The sequence below is a fragment of the Enhydra lutris genome, unplaced genomic scaffold (genome assembly GCF_002288905.1).
Source record: "Enhydra lutris kenyoni isolate GAN:26980312 unplaced genomic scaffold, ASM228890v2 scaffoldscaffold11, whole genome shotgun sequence".
Lineage (NCBI taxonomy): Eukaryota > Metazoa > Chordata > Mammalia > Carnivora > Mustelidae > Enhydra > Enhydra lutris.
Window position 1 is genome coordinate 22,595,660 of NW_019154095.1, and position 21,248 is coordinate 22,616,907.

Consider the following 21,248-nt stretch of genomic DNA (forward strand, 5'->3'; position numbering starts at 1 on the left):
GAATTCACAGGATGAGTTGCTGAGTTTCAAAACTCTAGAATACTGTACCTGCCATTATTCCAACGACGGGTACGAGCACTACAAACACAAGAAGATAAAGGGCAATCAGTGCAGCTTTGAGGGACTTCAGTTTCTCTTGAAGGGTAGGGCCATTTTTAGGATCTGAAAAAATGAAAGCCCAACCTGCTGTTAGAAAACTTACTCTTCTTACTTAATTAACATTTTGGTAATCTCCAATTCTATCATTACCACCAAGCCTATTGGAATAAAAGGGGAACAAAAAATGTGCCCCCGTTTATTCAGTAGGAAGCAAAAGGAACAATCACAAGAAAAGCCAATACAGGGATGACTACGAACATCTGATTTACTTTCCTTTAACTAAACATCCATGACAAAGTTATTGTCCTCTACAACTTGTACTTGTCTCATTTGAGGGCATTCGTTAGTTGACAAATTTTAGTATTTTCTGATATTATTTTTCTGATATATTTTAATATTGATACCAATATATTCAAACATAAATTTTATTCTGTTTCATGTGGGAATATATTCTGAGTAAAAACCACATTCCTCATGTAACTCTATAATTATGATTTTTTTTCAGGGTTTAAATCAGATAAAAAAGACATCTGTTTTCAATGATAATTATGCAAATTTTCTTTTCTAATTTCATCTCAATAATTCTGTATTTGGATACCTCTTATGATTTGAATGTATTAAAAAATGAGAGAAAACTATTCACATTTTGACTAAGCTTCAGAATGGATCAATGAAACCCATCCTCTGAGTATTTCAGAAAATATTAATATTTTTATTTTATCCACTTACTTAGAATAGTGATTCACATAATGGGATACTAATTGTGGAAAAGTTAACTCAATGTGGAGCGGAATCTTAGTAGAGGACGAAGACATTTTCTCTGACTAGGTGAATAAAACATCCATTAAAAATTACTTTCCTATGGCCATTGCTTTCATTGCAGAATAAAAAAGATTTTGTTTTCAGGTTTTAAGTTCCCACATTAAAAATAAAAGTTTAGATATTATTTAATAATGTTCTATGAGGCATTGAAAGGGAAAGGAGAGAAAATTCAATAAAAAATAAGACCAAAAAAAAGAGAAAGAACTAAAAAAATAAAAAGAACCACCCACAAAGCAAGCAAGATGGGCTACCCTTTGCCAGGCTGAATGAGCCTGAAACTCATTGGTGATCTCCCTTATCTTTAATTTATAATCAAATCCTCTGCATTCTGCCTTTTAAGTAGCTCTTCAAAGTTCCTGCGGCTTTTTCTCTGTCCCCAATGCTTCTGGGCTCCCTCCTCAATCTCTCAACATCTCTACCTTACACAGCTTTTACTAGGGTCTTAATCCCTTTTGTCTTATCATGCCACATTCTCCCACCCGTCGATTGTGTAGTGCGTGATACCTGTCATTCCTTGGGGTTACAGACTGTATTTCAGCTTTGTCTGTGTAGGAACGCATCCTTCTTATCCCTTGCATATGCTGCTTCCTCTGACTGAAATTTCTATGGGTCCTCTTTCACCCACCCTCCTCTTTCGGTGGAATCTATTCAGCCTTTAAAGCTTGGCAGAATTGAATGCAACTCTGTCTTGTCGCCTTAATAGAACCTGTCTACATATAACCGAATACTGATTCTTTTGAGCTCTTGTGACCGTGCAAACCTCTGTTTCAGCACTGCTGAAAAGATAGCATTGATGTCTTAACTCCAACTGCCTGTGAATGTGACCTTATTTGGAAATGGGGTCTCTGCAGGTATTATCAAGTGAAAATGAGGTCATACTGAATTCACGTGGGCCCTTGTCCCACGATGGAATCCTTCCAAGAATAGAGTAGAGTGCACATAAGCACAGGAAGAAGACCCTGTGAAGACGGAAGCAGAGACAGGAGTGATGCAGTTACAAGCCAAGGAAAAATACGAATTGGCAGGAGCAACTAGGAGCTGGGGAGAGGCCAGCAAGAGCCTTGAAAGGGAGCACGGGCTTGCTGACACTTTGACTTCAGATTTCTGGCCTTCAGAGCTGTGAGAGAACAAATGTTGTTGGAAGCCACCCAATTTCTGGTGATGTGTGACAGCAGCTCTAGGAGACTAATTCAAGTACATACCACCCATGATTTTCAAATATTAATTAACGGTGTTAGGGGTATAGTTATTTCCAGGACCTCATCCACTGGTTGAGAGGTCAGACTCCCTCAACACTGTGGACCAATTTAACCTATAACAAAGCTTCCTCCATCCAACCTAAGCTGATTTTCTATTCTATCTCAAAAGAGGAGAAGACCTTCTCGTCCACTAAGTCTTAACATTCATACACAGGTAAGGTAAGTCCCACGACTGTAATTTTACATTGTGTCACTGACTGTAAGGACACTCTCCACAGGCACCCCACTCATACTTACACAGAGGGAGCAAGGCTGTCATGGAGTGGGCATCAAACTTCACAGATTCTGAGTGGTGATCAATGTCATCCTGTTGATCCACAGAGCTATTCCACTGTTCCATACTTCTGTCAGACACGTGGAAAAACACTTTAGTTAAACCTGAAGGGTCTAGGGCCCTTGGCATAATGTCTCAAGTGGAAATTTAAAATTAAAATTCAATTTTAGGGATGCCTGGGTGGCTCAGTGAGTTAAGCATCTGCCTTTGGCTCAGATCATGATCCCAGAGTCCTGGGATAGAGTCCCGCATGGGGCTCCCTGCTCAGCGGGAACTCTGCTTCTCCCTATGCTCCTTGCCCCTCTCACTGTCTCTCGCTGTCTCTCGCTCTCTCAAAGAAATAAATAACATCTTAAAAAACGAAACAAATAAAATTCAATTTTAGCAAGGGAATAAGTACAATTAATTAAATTTACCTATCTGCCATACATAGCAATATATTGTATCTACCCATAAGTTTTAATTTTCACACTGAAAGACCTAAATGAAATCTACTCATGTATCTTTCTATGGACAAATGCACATCTGTGTTTACAGATGTGTAGATGTGTGTTTTTTGAGAGAGAGAGATAACATTTCTTCCTTACCTAAAAACAAAAACAAAAACAAAGAAAAAAAACACAACCTTTTCCCAAGTGACAGAAAACAACTGTTGAGCTGAAATGAAAAAGAATTTCCCTTAGAACAAATAGTTGGGCAAAATTTGGAGCAAATATTTCCTGTGATCTTTCATCAAAGGTTTTGGATAAAACAAATAGTTACGCAAAATTTGAAGCAAATATTTCCTGTGATCTTTTATCAGAGCTTCATGAGTCAGTTTTTCTTTTGCCAAGGCATCTGTTTATCGCATGAGAAAGATAAAGTCTAGCCACTGGATTAAAACCACAGCAAAACTTCATTTCCCTGTTCTCTTCTTCTTCGTGTTGTTTTCTTTCAGGGCTTCCCTCATACAATGGTAGCATCACAGAAAAGTCTTTGTAGCTTTTTAAGCACAGTTTTATTCTATGACACTATCTATGCCTGTATCTCTTTAAGATGCACTTGAATCCTTTGAGAGGCGTGACGGATGGGGCTCACCCAGAGTTTCTGATATTTAAGGTTGGGGGGTACCAAGAATGCAATTCTAGGGGCACCTGGGTGGCTCAGCGGGTTAAAGCCTCTGCCTTCGGCTCAGGTCATGATCTCAGGGTCCTGGGATTGAGCCCCGCATCGGGCTCTCTGCTCAGCGGAGAGCCTGCTTCCCTCTCTCTCTCTCTGCCTGCCTCTCTGCCTACTTGTGATCTCTGTCTGTCAAATAAATAAAAAAAAAAAAAAAAAGAAAAGAAAAGAAAAAAGAATGCAATTCTAACAAGTTCTCTCTCTCTCCCTCTTCTTCTTCTTCTTCTTCTTTTTTTTTTAAGATTATTTATTTATTTATATGAAAGAGAGAGGAGAGTGAGCCAGAGCACAAGAATGGGGAGGGGCAGAGGAAGGGGAGAAGCAGACTCCCCACTGGGCACAGAGCCGGGCTTGGGGCTCCATCCCAGGTCCCTGGGATCACGACCTGCGCCAAATGCAGAGGCTTAACTGACCCAGCCACCCAGGTGCACCTCCCCCCATTAAGTTTTCTCAATGATGCAGGCTGCCACCAGTCGAAAGACCACATTTTATTTTTCAATGGAAAAAATTGTATGATTTTTTCTTGGAAACAGTTCAGTTCACTTGATTGATAAATTTAGCATAAAGTCAACATCTTCTGATCATTTCTTATTTTCTCTAATGCTGAGTTAGGGATTTAGTACAGCTGAGGTTTTAACTGAGTGCACAGGCAGCTCTGGGACACCAGACTCACATCTTGTCCAGGAAATGGAGGCCAGTCGTTCAAATGCAAACATTCATCCTGCTTTGGGGAGAGGTATTGACGAGTAAGGATGTGACTGAACTGTCTATATATATTTATGTTTTTAAATATTACAAAGGCGATTCTTTATTTTGCAGTTTGCAATGGCAATCTTTGTATATACATCACTCTGTGGACTGGCTGAAATTCCTATAAACCCACTGAGCCACCCAGGCACCCCAGACCAAAGACTATCTTTAAATGATTTGGCTACTGTGGAGAAAGGGACATAAGGGAAGGGCTTAGATACTCTTTTCTTAGGCAGAGACAAAGTGAAAGAAATAAACATCTGGGAAAATTGACCATTATAGGAAACCAAATTGGATAATTCAGATGCAGACTCTCCTGCTATTTCCCCCTTTTTAATTTATTCTATTATTTGATTTGGATGATAGCTTTACTTGCCAAGCAAAACAAACAATTTTAAAAACTGAAATGACAAGAAAGTTTAGCTGAATTTATTTTAAAACTATAGTTCAAAGCAATTGGGACTATGTAGCAAAGCTGTTTATCTTTTAACTCGGTTTATAAAGAATGCTCTCACACCTATGTGGTGTGGGGGACAAATGGGAGAACCTTAAGAGACTCTTAATGATAGAGAACAGACTAAGGGTTGATGGAGGGAGTTGGGTTGGGGAAGGGCTAAATGCGTGATGGGGATTAAGGAGGGCCCTGGTGATGAGCACTGGGTATTGTATGTGAGTGATGAACCCCTGAATTCTACTCCAGAATCTGATATTGCACTGTACGTTAACTAACTAGAATTTAAATAAAAATTTTAAAAAATGGGCTCATAAAGTATATGTTTATATATACCTGCTATTAACCAGAAGTCTTTTCCTTTTAGAAGTTTTTACTGGCCCTTTCTCCTTGGGCATGACCATGGCTTTTGTGTGATAGTGTAACTCCAGTTTCACTTAAATGCAAAGGAAAGATCTCTTCTGTTACTCAGTCTTCTAGATGGGAATATTTTTGTAAAAAAGATGAAACCTTTTGAATCTGATAAATCTCTCTAGACCTTGAGTGACATAAGAGGATGGCCCATGTCTGTTTTCATTTGACATTCAATTAGCAGAGCCTAAAGTAACCTATAATATTCTTTATTATAGGTTATAATATAGAATATACTTAATATAATATAGAATATACTTAATACATATTTACTGAATGAAGGGACTAGATATTTTTTGGTAAGATACTAGTCATATATAAGTTTTGGTTTTATTTTTTAAACAAGATGGATTTTTGGACATACTGTGACCAAAAAGATGTGTTTCTTCTGATAAAGAACTTCCTGGCAAATGAGTGGTGTCTGTGATTCAGATCCATCCATCCTTCCTTTCTCCTTCCTTCCTTCTCCCCTCCCTTTCTCTCCCTCCTCCTCTCGCCCCTCCTCCTCCTCCTTCTTTCTATTCTACATTCTTACTTTTCTGGTAGATTCCTTGAGCTGAACCAAATCTTAGGGCTAGGTGACTATGTCATGCTGTTGAGACACAGCCACTCACTCTACCTTTTTCCTTATTAGCCTCCATTTTTACTTTGCCAGGTCCATTCAGCAGCTAGCGATGGCCACATCCCATTGTAGTTCTCAGAGGAGCATTAGTAGCATTGTGGCTAGGACAACTCTTTTTTGGGAAGGACTATCTTTATTGTGGTTGCCACCCTCTAAGTGTCAATAATGTTTCCTAGTCCTTATGTTACTTATATTACAGTTCCCAGACAAATAAATAAATAAGTAAAAAAAATAAAACCCAAAAACTTTATCCCCACACATTTCCAAATACCTATTTCTCCTTGAGAACCACTCTTCAACATAAATCCCCAATATGGATGGAAGTTTGGGAGCTTTATCTCTCTCTCTCTGTCATACTTGCCTTGAGCAATCTGATTGTTAACATGCTTTTAATATTTGTTTTCATGAAAAAAAATATCTTCATGAACTTCAGCAACAATACAGATTCCTCAAGTTGTCTTTGGAGATCTCTCTGGAATCATTGCCTGTGTGTTTATGTATACATATTTGACAACTGTTAGAGTCTATATGGATGCTCCTTAGAGAAAATTTACCATTTCATTATTTTAAAGAGGAAAGAAAGTGGCAAATTCAGAATGATAATCTACTCATCTAATCTTGGCCTCAAGAAAGCAGGATGAATGTTATTTTTATCCATATTCTTGTTTAGAAGCTTCACATGTTTTTTCAACTAAATTTGTAATTTTTTTCTTTAAATTCAATTAATTAATGTACTGGTTTCAGAGGCAGAAGTCAGAGAGCCATCAGTCCTTACATGCTCGTTCCATCACATTCTATCACGTGCCCTCCCTAATGTCCATCAGCCAGTTACCCCATCCCCACATCCCTCTCCTCTCCAGCAACCCTCAGTTTGTTTCCTATAAGCCACAGAGTTAGTTTTCTTGGGAGAAAGAAAGAATTCTATTTTTTTTTAAGTTGGCTCTAGAATGCTAGATGCCTCACCATGAAAACAAATAAAAAACAGATGGTATTAGGATATTTCCAATCAATGACTTTAAGATAGAAATACCTATCCCTTCATGCAGACCCATCCAACAAATTCTTATTATGTGTCATTATATCAAGTACAGAGCAAGTTACCAGGAGGCCAAGATCAATGGGCATAGAATATTCACAACCCCCAAAGATCTTATGCATTAATAGGGAAGAATAAGATCGTTATAATCATCTGACAGTGGGACACCTGGGTGGCTCAGTCGGTGAAACATCTGCCTTCAGCCCAGGTCATGATCCCAGGGTCCTGGGATCAAGTCCTACATCAGGCTCCTTGCTCAGTGGGGACTCTGCCTCTCCCTCTGCCTGCTGCTCCCCCTGCTTGTGCTCTCTCTCTCTGACAAATACATAAGTAAAACCTTAAAAAAAAAAAATCACCTGACTGTGATCTCACTACTATTGTATGTATATATGTATGTGTGTATACACACACACACACACACATAGCACAGATATAGTCCAAAAGTGAGCGATTAATTCTTTGAGCAAGCAGGTGGTCAAGGCTGGAACACAGAACAGATAATACCTTTATCAAAGTTTTGAAGAGTGAGCAGGAATTAGGATAAGAAGACTACCCAAGGGATGGAAAAATCTATTAAAGGGCAGGAGGACAGGGACAGCATGGGGACTAGAGTGGATCAGTATCACAGAAGCAGCAACTTGGGGCAGAAGGCCCAGCAGACAAGGTCAGACAAGCATGCAGCGGGGGGCATTCTATTCATCAATCTCTTCTTTTCTTTTTCTGATTGCATGAACTTACCTGGCTTTCACAACCTAACCAAACTACATTGAGGAAATAACCTATACAAATTAAGTAAAAAAAATTATCCTTTGCTTTGGCAGTAGTTGACCTGGTCTATATTACTAGAGATAAAATATACACTGTTCATTAAATATTTTATTTATTTCCCTTTCAACCTGAACTAAAGATGAGGCTCAGTTTTGTTTTTGTTTTAGGCCTCTAAGCATTGATCTGTCTTCTATGGCCTTATGCAGATGATAAACATGGTACAAGTTATTGGATTTCAAACTACAGTTTCTTTAGGTAGATTTATTAAAACTGAAAAACAGGGGCACCTGGATGGCTCAGTGGGTTAAGCCTCTGCCTTCGGCTCAGGTCATGATCTCAGGATCCTGGGATCCAGCCCCGCATCCGGCTCTCTGCTCAGCAGGGAGCCTGCTTCCCCGCCTCTCTCTGCCTGCCTCTCTGCCTACTTGTGATCTCTCTCTCTCTCTTTGTCAAATAAATAAATAAAACCATTAAAAAAAAAAAAAACTTTGAAAAAGAAAACCCTCTAATAAATGTCTACAAATGGACTAGCCCAACCAACCATATCCGGACTATACAAAACCCAAGAGGTACAGAGGGCTGGAAGGGAGATGAACACTAAAATCTGTTGAGTGGAATGATGAGTGAAAAACATTCCAATCTGGCTACTCTGGTACATCAGGGGAAGTCTTGTTTGATGTTTGTTTTCCGGGCAGTGATTATAGAGGCTGGTGAAGCATCAACTGTATGAAACACTGATACATGCTTTTCCATAAAAATGTTTTTAAAAAGCTGTTTAGGTTAATCATAGATGGTGCTGTCCTAAGACTGCTGCTGTTTTCTGTTATTATGTTCTTTTGTTCTTAGATGCCATCCTCTTTCCGAGAATCTCATCTACTTCTATGGCTCGGCATATTAACTGCGTACTGACCAAGCCAGTGTCTCCAGCTTAGATCTCAAGTTGCACAATCAGATTTTTTAAATAATATCACTAGTTATAATGGCGTATTTTCCACACTGACCTAACTTTTCTTTTTCTAGAATTTGTGATGTTGGTGTATCATCCATTCATATTAGCTGATTGTTATTATAATTATTTATTAGTATCTTCTATCTGTTGTGTAGTTGGGCATACAGGATGCAGTCAGACAAACATAAGGCCATATATATTGGTAAGACAGAGGCAATGCATCAGCACCCAAACTGGAAGTCAGAGCTTTATTCTAGATTACTGTCACCCACAAGGACCCATAGCTGACTGCAAAACAGCTCCTGACTTCCCAGAAGCCTTTCCTCCTTCTCTACACCTCGATTTTTGGATTTCAGCTCATTTTTTTATCTACCCCGCATCTTGGTCAGTAGCATAAGGTTGGCAATTAACGGGAGAACCCAGGGGCATCAGGAAAGAGGAAGAAATAAAAGAACTGATAAATCAGCTCAAAAATGTAGCACTTTAACAAAGACTAGGACAAAAAAATCAGAATAGAAAGTATTTTTCAAAAAGATAAAAGAAATATGAGGACATAAACTTGATGGGCAAATAGAGGAAAAAGAACTAGTACTAAAGGTAAGAAAGAACCTTTGAGATCATGATAGAAAAACAAGTCAGGGTCATGGAAAGGAAACAAGAATTTCAAGATGTACAAGGACATACATAACCTGCCACATGGAATTTGAGCTGTTTTAGTTGTATGGTAGAGGCAGAAGACGACTCAAAAGGCCCAGAAGTAGTAAAAGGATAAAAATGAAAGGCATTGAGTATATACCAGAAATGTGGTCCTGTTCATGATTTTCTGCTGAGATGGGACTCGAGATTGCACTAAGATAGTTCCTTGAGGGGAGTTTTACTTTCCCCTGCTAATTCCTCCTCTCCCAAACCATCCCATCTTTATCTCCTGCCCAGACCTCTCCTGCCTGTATATGCAACTCCTAATAACTTCACTACTTGGATGTCTAGTATGGCCCCAACCTAGGGGTCTTCCTTGTCCCCCACACCTTCTCTCATTCTTCTGTCATCATCTCTTGTTGATTTGTTTGCAAATCCTCTGGTGAAACTGACTGCTTCTCATCACCTCTGCTATAACCATCCTTCCTTGAGCCCCATGATCTTGCTCACCTGGACTGTTTTAATAGCTCTCTTACTGGTCATGTCACTCCTCTGGTCAAAACTCGTGAACACCTTCCCATCTCACTTAGGTCCCGCCTAAAACCTCACCGTTTCAGACCTTTCTTGAGTAGCAGAGTTAAAATTATAACCTATCTCTTTCACTTCTTCTTCTCCTTCCTTGTTGGATTTATTCCCTCCAGATTTATCACCAACTAACATGAAATACCCTTTCCTTATTTATCTTGTCTGTTATCTGTCCCCTTTCACCCCAGTTAGATCCAGGATTCAAGAGTTTTCTCTCTTTGGTTCAATAAGCAGAAAGTTCCTGGCATTTAGCAGGTGTTCATCATATACACAAATGCATCATAAGAAATTACATAAATAGGGACGCCTGGGTGGCTCAGTAGGTTAAGCCTCTGCCTTCAGCTCAGGTCATGATCTCAGGGTCCTGAGATCGAGCCCCGCATCGGGCTCTCTGCTCAGCGGGGAGCCTGTTTCCTCCTCCCCCTCTGCCTGCCTCTCTGCCTATTTGTGATCTCTCTCTTTCTGTGTCAAATAAATAAAATGTTTAAAAAAAAAGAAATTACATAAATAAATGAAAAACAATTGTGATTATTTTTCATATTTGAGTTTATGCCTCAAGAAAAGTACACATTACACTCGTGAAATTTTCAAAAGTCCTTTTGTTATACATAATGAAATGTTTTTCTCAAAAAAATGTTTTTCTCTGAATTGTGCATAACTAAATTGAAACAAAAAATTTCACTCCCAGTATTCTCACTTTACCTCAAAGTCATTTATTAGACTTACCAGATTACTTCAGTTCTTTACAATGATTATTATCATTGTAATTTTTAGTCATGTTAGAGAACACACACATGCGAAGTTTTGTCAGCACCCAGTGAACAATTCAAACAATTCAAATGTGTCTGTAAATGTCATTTCCAAAGGGAAAAAGTAACCTCACATTTAGTTACAATTCCTACGAAGTGTCAATGCACGGGAGAAGGGTTGTGAAATCTTTTGAGTTTGTATAATCTATTAAAAGCATGTTCTCATGAGAAGTGAAACACAGTTCTGCAATATCAGCCTTTTATGAAGTGGGTGAAAAGTTTACAGAAGCTATAACAGGAAAACCATAATGAAAGTGTTGCAGTGTTAACCTGTTTGGAAACATACCCTTCAGTGTTTCCCGTTTTTATTATAAAAATATTGTAACAATATGAAAGATAAGTTGGGTCAGATGGGAGAAGATATTTGCAAATCATATTATGCAATAAGGGATTAATATTCAAAGTATATAAAGAACTCACACAACTCAACAACAAAAAAATCCCCCCAAACACACAACAAAACAAAACAACAACAACAACAAAAACCCCACCCGCACAAACAAAAAACAGCTGGATTTTAAAAAAGTGGGGGACAGGGGAGCTGAATAAACATTTTCCCAAAGAAGACATTCAGATCAGCAACAGACTCATGAAAACAATCTCAACATCACTAATTATTAGGAAAATGCAAATCAAAACCAGTGAGATACCACTTCATACTTTAGGATGACTAGTATTAAAAAGATAAGAAAAGAAATAACAAGTGTTGGCAAGGATGTGGAGTAAAAGGAACACTTGGTGGGCGTGTAAACTGTTTCAAGCCCTGTGGAAAGCAGTATGGAGGTTCCTCAAAAAATTAAGAAAAGAAATATGATATAAGCCAGCATTTCCACTTCTGGGTATTTATCTGAAGAAAATAAAAACACTAATTTGGAAAAATATACACACCACTTTGCTCACTGTAATGTTATTTACAATAGCAAAGATACGGAAGCAACCTAAGTGTCTATCGATAGGTAAATGGATAAAGATGTACTTCATAAGATCTCTATATATTACTCAGCCATAAAAAATGAAATATTACCATCGGTGGCAATACGTGATGGACCTAAAGGATATTACGTTAAGTGAAATACGTCAGACAGAGAAAGACAAATATCGTAAGTTCACAAAACAAATAAACAAACAGAACAAAAGACAAAACAGACTCATAACTACAGAAAACAAGCCAGTGGTTGCCAGAGGCAAAGGGAATTGGGGGGTGGGCAAGCTAGGCAAAGGGGATTCAGAGGTATAAACTTCCAGTGTGAAATAAGTAAGTCACTAGAGATGTGACTTCAGCACAGGGAACACAGTCAATACTGAAATAATTTGTATGGTGACAGATGGTAACTAGACTTATCAGGCTGATCATTTCATAATGTATATAAATGTGGAATCATCATATTTTACACCTGAAACCAATGTAATGTTGTATGTCAGCTGTACCTACACTTCAATAAAAAAAAAATTCTGTCGTCCCATTACCTTTATATAAGAAAAAAATACCCTCATTTTTCAGATGAAATTTTAATCTTGTACATACGTATCCACATTACACAGTTGATACCATGGGGATACCATTCCAGCTGGTCTTATGTATTTCCCTTAAAAGCTTATCAATATTTGTATACTTCAAATTTTTTTTTTCAACTTCAAACTGATGGGCCAAATAGTAATGCATCAAATGTATCTATCCTATTTACGTAGTCATGGCCGTTTTAAGCCGAATTTACCATTACTCAGTAATAATATTTATTTTAGAATCATTTAGATTTTGATAGGCGCTAAATGATATCTCAAAGTGGCTTTTGTCTTATTTAGTATTAGTGTGGAAGAGATAGTTCATGTAATTATTATTTTTTATTATATATTTATTTGTCTTCTTAAATTTTTGTTTATTCATATCAGTTGCTTGTAAAGCCCCAGTGGAACTTCCCTGATACAGATACGAATAAAGTCTTTACATGTGATATATATTTAAGGTACATTCTTTCTTCTAAGACTGTTCCAAATCAGATTTACCAACAAACCCTTAATTTCACCTTTAAGATTTGGGGTAAATAAGAACTCTGTTACCTTTCTTATTATTTAAAAACAAAAACTCTGATTTTGTACAAATAGTCAAAAATATATATGAATGGGAATAGAATTAATGTATTTGTAAAAGCAACAGCTTTATACCTAAGGAATATATCCATAAAAGGGATTAAGTTAAGAATGGAAATATCCTGATACCATTGATGCTCATCCTTGGTAGTGAATTCATCCTTGAACTGGAAGTCTAGGTCTGAATCCTCGTTGTGCCACTTCCTAGCTCTGTGACCTTTAGCAAATACTTTAATTGATTTGATTGCAACTTCCTTTATATATGTAAAATAAGATTATAGTGTCAGTTTAAGAATTATTATGAAAACTTAAAATAATTTTCATAAATTGGCTGGTACACAGGTACCATCAGTAAATAATTATTTTTAAGTACCTTCTTTTTTTTTTTAATATAATGGACTTTTCTTCTTTTTACCCTCACAGACTCTCCAAGAGGTATATAGCAGTATTTTCTCCATTTTAAAAGCTTAGGAAACTAAGACCCAGAATGTTTAAGTAACTAGTTAATGTTATACAACTAGGAAGTAGGGAGGCCGGATTTAAATATAGGTACTGTACTTGCAGAATAATAGCTCCTAAATACTGCATAAAACACAATCTCAGTTCCGTGATTTTTCTATCACTATTCTCACATGGCCAATGAGAATGCTAACCCCCATTTTATGCTGTGTAAATCTCATCCATTCTTTAAAATGAACCTAGATCTATTTATTTATTTATTTATTTATTTTTAAAGATTTTATTTATTTATTTATTTGACAGAGATTACAAGTAGTCAGAGAGGCAGGCAGGCAGAAAGAGGAGAGGAAGCAGGCTCCCCGCTGAGCAGAGAGCCTGATGCGGGGCTCAATCCCAGGACCCTGAGACCATGACCCGAGCCGAAGGCAAACGCTTTAACCCACTGAGGCACCCAGGTGCCCCAAAATGAACCTAGTTTTAAATATCTCCATGAAGACCTTCTCAAATTCTTTCCCCCAAGTAATGTTGGCTTCTCCTACATTCTCACAGTGGTTATCTAGAGCACCCTTACAAATACTTAAGGTGTTCAGATTATATTATGCTTATTTGCCTTAGATCATGAACTTCCTGAAGACAGACTCTGTTCTACTTTTCTGATCCCTTCTCTACGTCTAGTTCAGCAAAGTGCCTATAGTAAATATCTAACCAGTATTTGTTATATAAGCAAATACAGGTAATAATAGGTATTATATGATAAGTAAGAAAATGAGACTAATTAAAAGAGCTTCAATCATATCTTGAATAAGGTCCTTAATTTTTTAAAATATGGATGATTATATGTCAAAAATTTCTTGCTAGTTTAACCTATAAAGTACTTAGCATGTTTCATATATATTTATGCACACACATACATTTTTCACTCACAGAAAACCTAGCAGAAATCTCTATTTTTTTAATCATTGAAACAACCAGACCAAATAATTAGTGATAGATAAAAAATGCTACCAAAAGTTATTGATTATATATATAAACATATATGTATATATACATCTCACCTGTCACACAAACACACAAACACACAGAGACACAGAGTAGACCCATATAACCAATGGAAGCAATTTTGGAAAAACATTAAAATAAACTTCTTTTACCGTTTGTCCTAAAGACAGCAGCACTGATTTATCCACTTCCCTCTCTTTACAGTTGAGTCCTAAAATCTTTATCACATAGTATTTCAGCATCTGGTTCATGAAGAAAGGAAATGACACATTTGTGCCCTGAAAATTTTTCTTAACAATGCATTTTAATAGTACTCTCATCAGTGCACAAGTTTGCAAAATCTAAATTTGTAAGATAACTCATTCCTCTTCCCATTTAGGATATTACAAAAGAGGAGAAGTAAAATGAAAAAGAAACAAAGGGTTATTGTAACAGGGTCAATGATGTGCAGCAGATTAATTTTTCCCTTTTTATAAAATCCATACGCCTTCTATAATATTCTCATTTTCTATTACTGTTTAATCTTTTATCTTCTATTAATTCTAATTACCTTCTCTTTCATATTCTACACTGAGAGAAGACTCAATGTATATCCCTCATATCTAGCTTCAAACACAAAACACATGAAGGAAGGAGATGGATCCCTACTAAAATAATCCAATAATGTTCACTTCCCAGCTCTATCTATACTGATGTTAACATTACTTAGAGATCTCTTTTGAGCACCTAACAATTCATTGATTTCCCCAGGAGTGTAGTGAAGGAAAGAGGTACCAGGCATGGGGTTCGAGGAAAGAAAGTTCTTTCACTTTCTACCAGCTTGTCAGAATTTACACTTTGCATCTCATTTGATCACATTCAAATTCCAGTAGGACACACACACAAAACATACAACATTATATTAATGAGCTAATTTTTAGATCTAATTGTTGTGAGGGAGAGTGTTGATTGTTTCCTAGAAACTTCTTGGTGCTTCTAACAGGGAAGGATCATATTTCCTACAAAGAGACCACCAAAACAGTCTTGCCATGATGCCCATGGACACCACAGAACATGATCTCAGAAGACAATAGGTCTGGTAGAAAGACTGCAGATGTAGGAACAATGCACCCAGTGTTTGGGAGACAGAAATTAACAGTATCATACAGCCACTCTTTTTTTTTTTTTTTTTTTTTTTTTTAAATTTTTTTTTTTTTTGTCAGAGAGAAAGCACAAGTAGGCAGAGAGGCAGGCAGAGAGAGAGGAGGAAGCAGGCTCCCCGCGGAGCAGAGAGCCCGATGCGGGGCTCGATCCCAGGACCCTGAGATCATGACCCGAGCCGAAGGCAGAGGCTTTAACCCACTGAGCCACCCAGGCGCCCCTATCATACAGCCACTCTTAAAGGGTAACAGTATTAGTACCGGAGGCATTTAAGCAAGCAGAAGAGCCATTTAGGCAGGCAGCTCTGGACAAGAAGTTAGGATCATAGTCATGGGTGCAGACTGAATCAGCATGAGGGTGGTTAGGCTACTCCTTAATCACATTAGTTTAAATTTATCACCAAATTCTTAGTGAAAAGGAACTGGAGATGCACATCAGAACTCACTCTATTTCCTTTGTAATCATTTGTAAATACATCATATTATAGAATATGGTCCTTTTGGCATCTTAAAATATCAACAGTTTAAGAACCCCTTCATATATTGTTAAATTTATGTGCCCCTGTCAACACTATGTGATTAGAAAAGTCAGACTCTGGGAAAAAGAAGGGAAGACATCAACTTTCCAAAATTCTCTCCTAATGAGATTTATTTCTGTCCAAGTGGACTGTATTTCTAGGATGACTCTGTAATATTGTATGTATGTATTTTTACTTCCATAATGTGAACCACTTCTTTCTCTATTTGATTACTTCCACAATCCTCAGCCATATGGTCTCTGTGTATTTGTGTATACACACACACACACCCACACACACACACACACACACACACATTACAGATGACCCTTGAACAAAATGGGTTTGAACAATACGGGTCTCCTCACACATGGATTTTTCTCAGCAAATATAGTATAGTACCATAAGTGTATTTTTCTTCTTTATGACTTTAATAATATTTTCTTAGTTCTAGTGTACTTTATTACAAGAATATAGTGTATAATACACAAAACATAAAAAAATGTGTTAATCCACTGTTTACATTATTGTTAAGGCTTCCAGTCAATAGTGAGCTATTAGTAGTTAAATGTTAGGGGAGTTGAAACCTTATGTATATCTTAAGGTGTGTTGGGGGGGGTTGGAAAATCAGTATCCCTATCCTCATGTGTTGTTCAAGAGTCAACTACATATATGTATATGTTACTATTATACTATATAACAATGATATTAGTGTTATGTCTTACTATATGGAAGATGCCTTACCAGAGATCTGGGTGAAAAAGGTTCAGGTCCAGCTGATGATTAACTGAAAGAACACGAGGAATATCAAGAAGTTGCGGCTTTACAGTCATCATTCCACTGGATTTCACAGCAACTTTGTTAGGTCATTTTCCCAATTAAGAAATTGAGCCATAGAGGCATTAAGTATACTGGTCAAGATCATAGAACTACGAGTCATCAGAGCTGGTTGTCAAATCCAATAAAGTCTGATTTCTAAACAAGGTGAAAGACATTTTTTTTTCCTCAGTCTGAAATCAGGGTATGTATGCTCAGGGGTCTTGGAAAGCAAACCACAAACATGGGTACTTATCAGACCATCTACATAGTGGCTTTACTATCAGTTACTGCCCTGGGATTCCAGTAGCTTCCTTTAGGTTCCTTGTGAACATATGTGTCTAGCGTGAAGGCTACGTAACATTATGCCAATGTGCAAATAAAGTTTTACAGTAAAAAATTGACTTCAGGGGCATCTGGGTGGCTAAGTGGGTTAAAGTCGCTGTCTTTGGTTCATGTCACGATCTCAGGGTCCTAGGATCAAGCCCCACATCGGGCTCTCTGCTCAGCAGGGAGCCTGCTTCCCCCTCTCTCTCTGCCTGCCTCTCTGCCTACTTGTGATCTCTCTCTCTCTCTGGCAAATAAATAAATACATAAATCCAAAAAAAAATTGACTTCAGTTTCATGAGGCTCATTGTGGTAGAGATAGGTGCATGCTGAACTAAATATATATATACATATATATATATATACACATATATATATATTTAAACTCATTAAGAGATACTTTTATGTATCTAAAATTGCAACAGGTCATTAGTGATAAGGTAAGCTATACCTTATATTTATGTGATAAATTTGCAAAGATAACATTTTTTATACTCTGAACCCAAAGCAGTGATTTAAGTACAGGTTTTCATAATGTTGCAATGGACACATCTCTCCATGTGAATATAACGCACTTAAAGAACCACCAAAATCTGCTACATCAAAACTGATATTAAAAAAATTCCACTCTAGGGCACCTGGGTGGCTCAGTCGGTTAAGCGGCTGCCTTTGGCTTAGATCATAATCCTAGGGTCCTGGGATTGAGCCCGGGCATCGTGCTACTTGCTTAGCGGGGAGCCTGCTTCTCCCTCTCCCTCTGCCTGCTCATGTTCTCTCTCACTATTTCACTTGCTCTCTCAAACAAATAAGTAAAATCTTAAAAAAAGAAAAGAAAAAGAAAAACTGCATTCTAGCAGACCTTTGTTTGATGATTATACATAGAAAAAAAGCAAAGTCGTGATGCTATGAGTAACATTTTATATAACTTTACATAAACAAAAATTTCCTAATGAAGTATTCATTGAAGTTAAGAGTCTGAAGTGTGGTATCAGAACCGAGCACAACCTTCTTTTTATGAAATCTAATAGAAATGCTTTGGCTTGGGACGCCCGTGTGGCTCAGTCAGTTAAGCGTCTGCCTTCTGCTCAGAGTATGATCTCAGGGTCCTGGGACTGAGCAGCCCCAGGTCAGGCTTCCTGCTCAGTGGGGAGTCTGCTTCTCCCTCTGCCCCCTCCCCCTTGTGTGCTCTCTCTGTCTCATTCTCTCAAATAAATACAAATAAAATCCTTAAAAAAAATTTTGCTTCAATCACACAATCTTAAAGTGATATTGTTGATTCAAGTTTCAGTATTTTTGTAGGATTTTTAATTTAATTTACAAATGCATCATATTTCAAAGGTGCTTAGAACTAAATTCTACGGAATTTAGATCTAAATTTATGTTTCTGGTTTTTTGTTTTTTTTTTTAAGATTTTATTTATTTGACAGAGAGAGAGAAATCACAAGTAGGCAGAGAGGCAGGCAGAGAGAGAGGGGGAGGAATCAGGCTCCCTGTGGGGCAGAGAGCCCAACTCGGGGCTCGATCCCAGGACCCTGGGATCATGACTTGAGCCGAAGGCAGAGGCTTTAACCCACTGAGCCACCCAGGCGCCCCTATGTTTCTGTTTTAACATAAAATAAGGAAGGCACGTATTGCATGGAGCACTGGGTGTGGTGCAAAAAACAATGAATACTGTTACGCTGAAAAGATTAAAAAAAAAAAAAAAAGTGCATGGGGCGCCTGGGTGGCTCAGTGGGTTAAAGCCTCTGTCTTTGGTTGAGGTCATGATCCCAGAGTCCTGGGATGGAGCCCCGCATCTACTTGGCGGGGAGCCTGCTTCTTCCTGTCTCTCTGCCTGCCTCTCTGCCTACTTGTCATCTTTGTCTGTCAAATAAATAAATAAAATCTTTTAAAAAAATAAACAAAAATAAAAGAAAGTGCAGTAAAGACTTCTAGGTCCCCCCTCAACATGTGAAGAGCTTGAAAGTATGTCATCATGCCTGTCCAATGCCAAGAAAAAAGCTGAAAACAAAACAAAACAAATCCTAAAATTTGGAAAACAAGAAAAAAAGCTGAACATGCTGAAAACAAATGTCTTTTTTGTGGAGCCATCAGAGAAACTGAGGTCTTGGGGCCAAGGGCCACCCACATTTTAGACCCACATTTTAAGTACAAAGGCACATAGCTGAGATCAGCTTACCTGGAACAGAAGCTGCTGAAGTCACAAACCAGTGAAAACACTGAACTGGCAATTTTGACAAACTGTTGGAGGACTAGCGGGGACTACCGTCCGAGACTTCTGGGGCCGCAGCCCTAGGGAACCCTCACGCTTTTCTGGGCTTTACCACCAGGGACCCCACCAGGTTTTTATAGGGAAGAGCCCAGGGAAATCACCGAGTGCCTCGGGCGGAGGGAGGGGGAAAGTAACCATTTTTAAACACACCCAGAGCATTGTCCCAACGAAGACTTCGCCAGAGCCTTATCTCACCTGGGCAGGGGGAAGGGTAATCACCCAACTCCAGCTTCCTGAGTGGGAGGAGCTAAGGAACAGGTGTGAGGGGCACAGTCCTGGGGGAGGCGCAGGGATTAAGTCCCAGGGCTCCAGGGTAAGAACAGTGAATTAGGGCTCAAAGAACTTCAAGGGTTTTTTTTGTTTTTGTTTTTTTTTTTAAGATTTTATTTATTTATTTGACAGAGAGAAAGATCACAAGTAGGCAGAGAGGCAGGCAGAGAGACGGGGAAGCAGGCTCCCTGCTGAGCAGAGCCCAATGCGGGGCTCCATCCCAGGACCTTGAGATCATGACCTGAGCCGAAAGCAGAGGCTTAACCCACTGAGCCACCCAGACACCCCTTCAAGGTTCTTTTTTAAGGGAAGTGTGTAGGGAAACCGAAGTTAGCAGAGGAGACAAAAACAAGGAGAGCAGAGGGATTTTGAGCCCCAGACCAGCTACAGGTACAGCAAATACTAAGCACAACTGAATTCCTAGCCAGGTCATCATAAAAGCTCACACTAACAGGCCTGTTAACCTCAGTTCCTATTACCTGATCTGTCGTCTCTAACTTCCAACACAAAATTAAAACACAGGCTAAAAATGCAAGAAAGTGCATGCCAGGCCCTAAAAGTCACGCAATCCTTGGGCCCTTAGGGAAGTGGAGGGGGTACAGCGAGCACAATATACTAGTGACTAATTTCCTCGTAAGCTCAGCTGTCTCCCCAAAGCAACGTTAACGATTCGCCCTTTCCTCGTGATTCATGTCTTAATGACACAAAAATAACCAGTTTGAAAAATAAAAAAAGTAAATGTGAGCTCATTTTTAAGTGATATTTTAAAAACCCGAATGCACACAGCCCTGAATTTAGGGAAGTGTGGCTTCAGAGTTAAAAGTGGCAGACCCATGTAGTTTCAATAAGCTTAAAATCGGTAAAAAGTGTCGATTAACTGATGGCTGAGCAAAATTCATTAAGCGGATTCTTACCCAGAAGTCTCCCGGATTTAGGAGACTGCAGCCTAGGTGCTCAAAAAGAAAATGGGATTTGTACCATTGCCAAGGGAACGGGAGCAAGGTGGAGATTTATGTACAGCAATTTCACCTGTTCCATATCCTCTTCTCAGAGTGAAACCTTCTCAATCTAAAATGACAGAAATATTATCAGAGAATGAAGAGCTCTTCACTTGTCTTTTGCCTTTCCTATCTCTTGAGAGCACCACAGACTCTAACCAGGAGCCTTTTGGGGAGGGTGGTTTTGAGCAATGCAGTTTCTGGCATCTCCTCTGGGGCACAGAAAAGACTGAAAATGGGAGGTTGGTGATGTGTCGTGAGGCAAAGAGTAGTACCGCGTTATCTAGTAATTCGGGAACACAGAGAAGAACACATCATTTGAGGAAGGAGTGGAAGCTGAATGGCTGAAGAGAAAGAAAGAACGTCCCGGGTGGAAAAAGTGCGTTCAAATGCCTGAGGGAGACAAGAACATGAAGAACATCAAAGACCCAAAGACCGAAACAAGACTCATGTAGCTAGGGTTTAAAAAAAAATGCAAAAGATGGTAAACAAGATAATGCTGAGAAGTTAGATGCCAGTGGGTTGAGTTTTTCTTTAACTTAAGAGCAGTGGAAAGACATCGGTTTTGTAGTGGGGTGAGTGAGACACATTGGGATTGGGAAAGTTGCCTTTGCAACGTGGAGAATAAATTGGAGGTGGGAAGTTCAACTGAGTGCAAGTAAAGTTAAAAAGTTATTGCAAAAGTGCAGGGAAAGTTGGAAGCAGTGTGGATGCAACCGGCATTGGGCATGGG

The 21,248-nt window shown here is 38.6% G+C and overlaps 1 protein-coding gene across 2 annotated transcripts in view; it reads right to left on the reverse strand.

The window, feature by feature from the left end:
• LOC111144486 (macrophage scavenger receptor 1) overlaps positions 1-14,373 on the reverse strand; it is an 84,397-nt gene extending 70,024 nt beyond the window's left edge. For both annotated transcript variants that reach the window (XM_022498786.1, XM_022498787.1), the window contains exons 1-3: positions 14,328-14,373; positions 2,418-2,524; positions 49-162 (exon numbers count right to left, since the gene is read on the reverse strand). In XM_022498786.1, coding sequence (XP_022354494.1) covers positions 49-162; positions 2,418-2,520 — 217 coding nt within the window. In that variant the 5' untranslated portion in view covers positions 2,521-2,524; positions 14,328-14,373. The remainder of the gene's footprint in view (positions 1-48; positions 163-2,417; positions 2,525-14,327) is intronic.
• Positions 14,374-21,248: the final 6,875 nt, after the last annotated feature.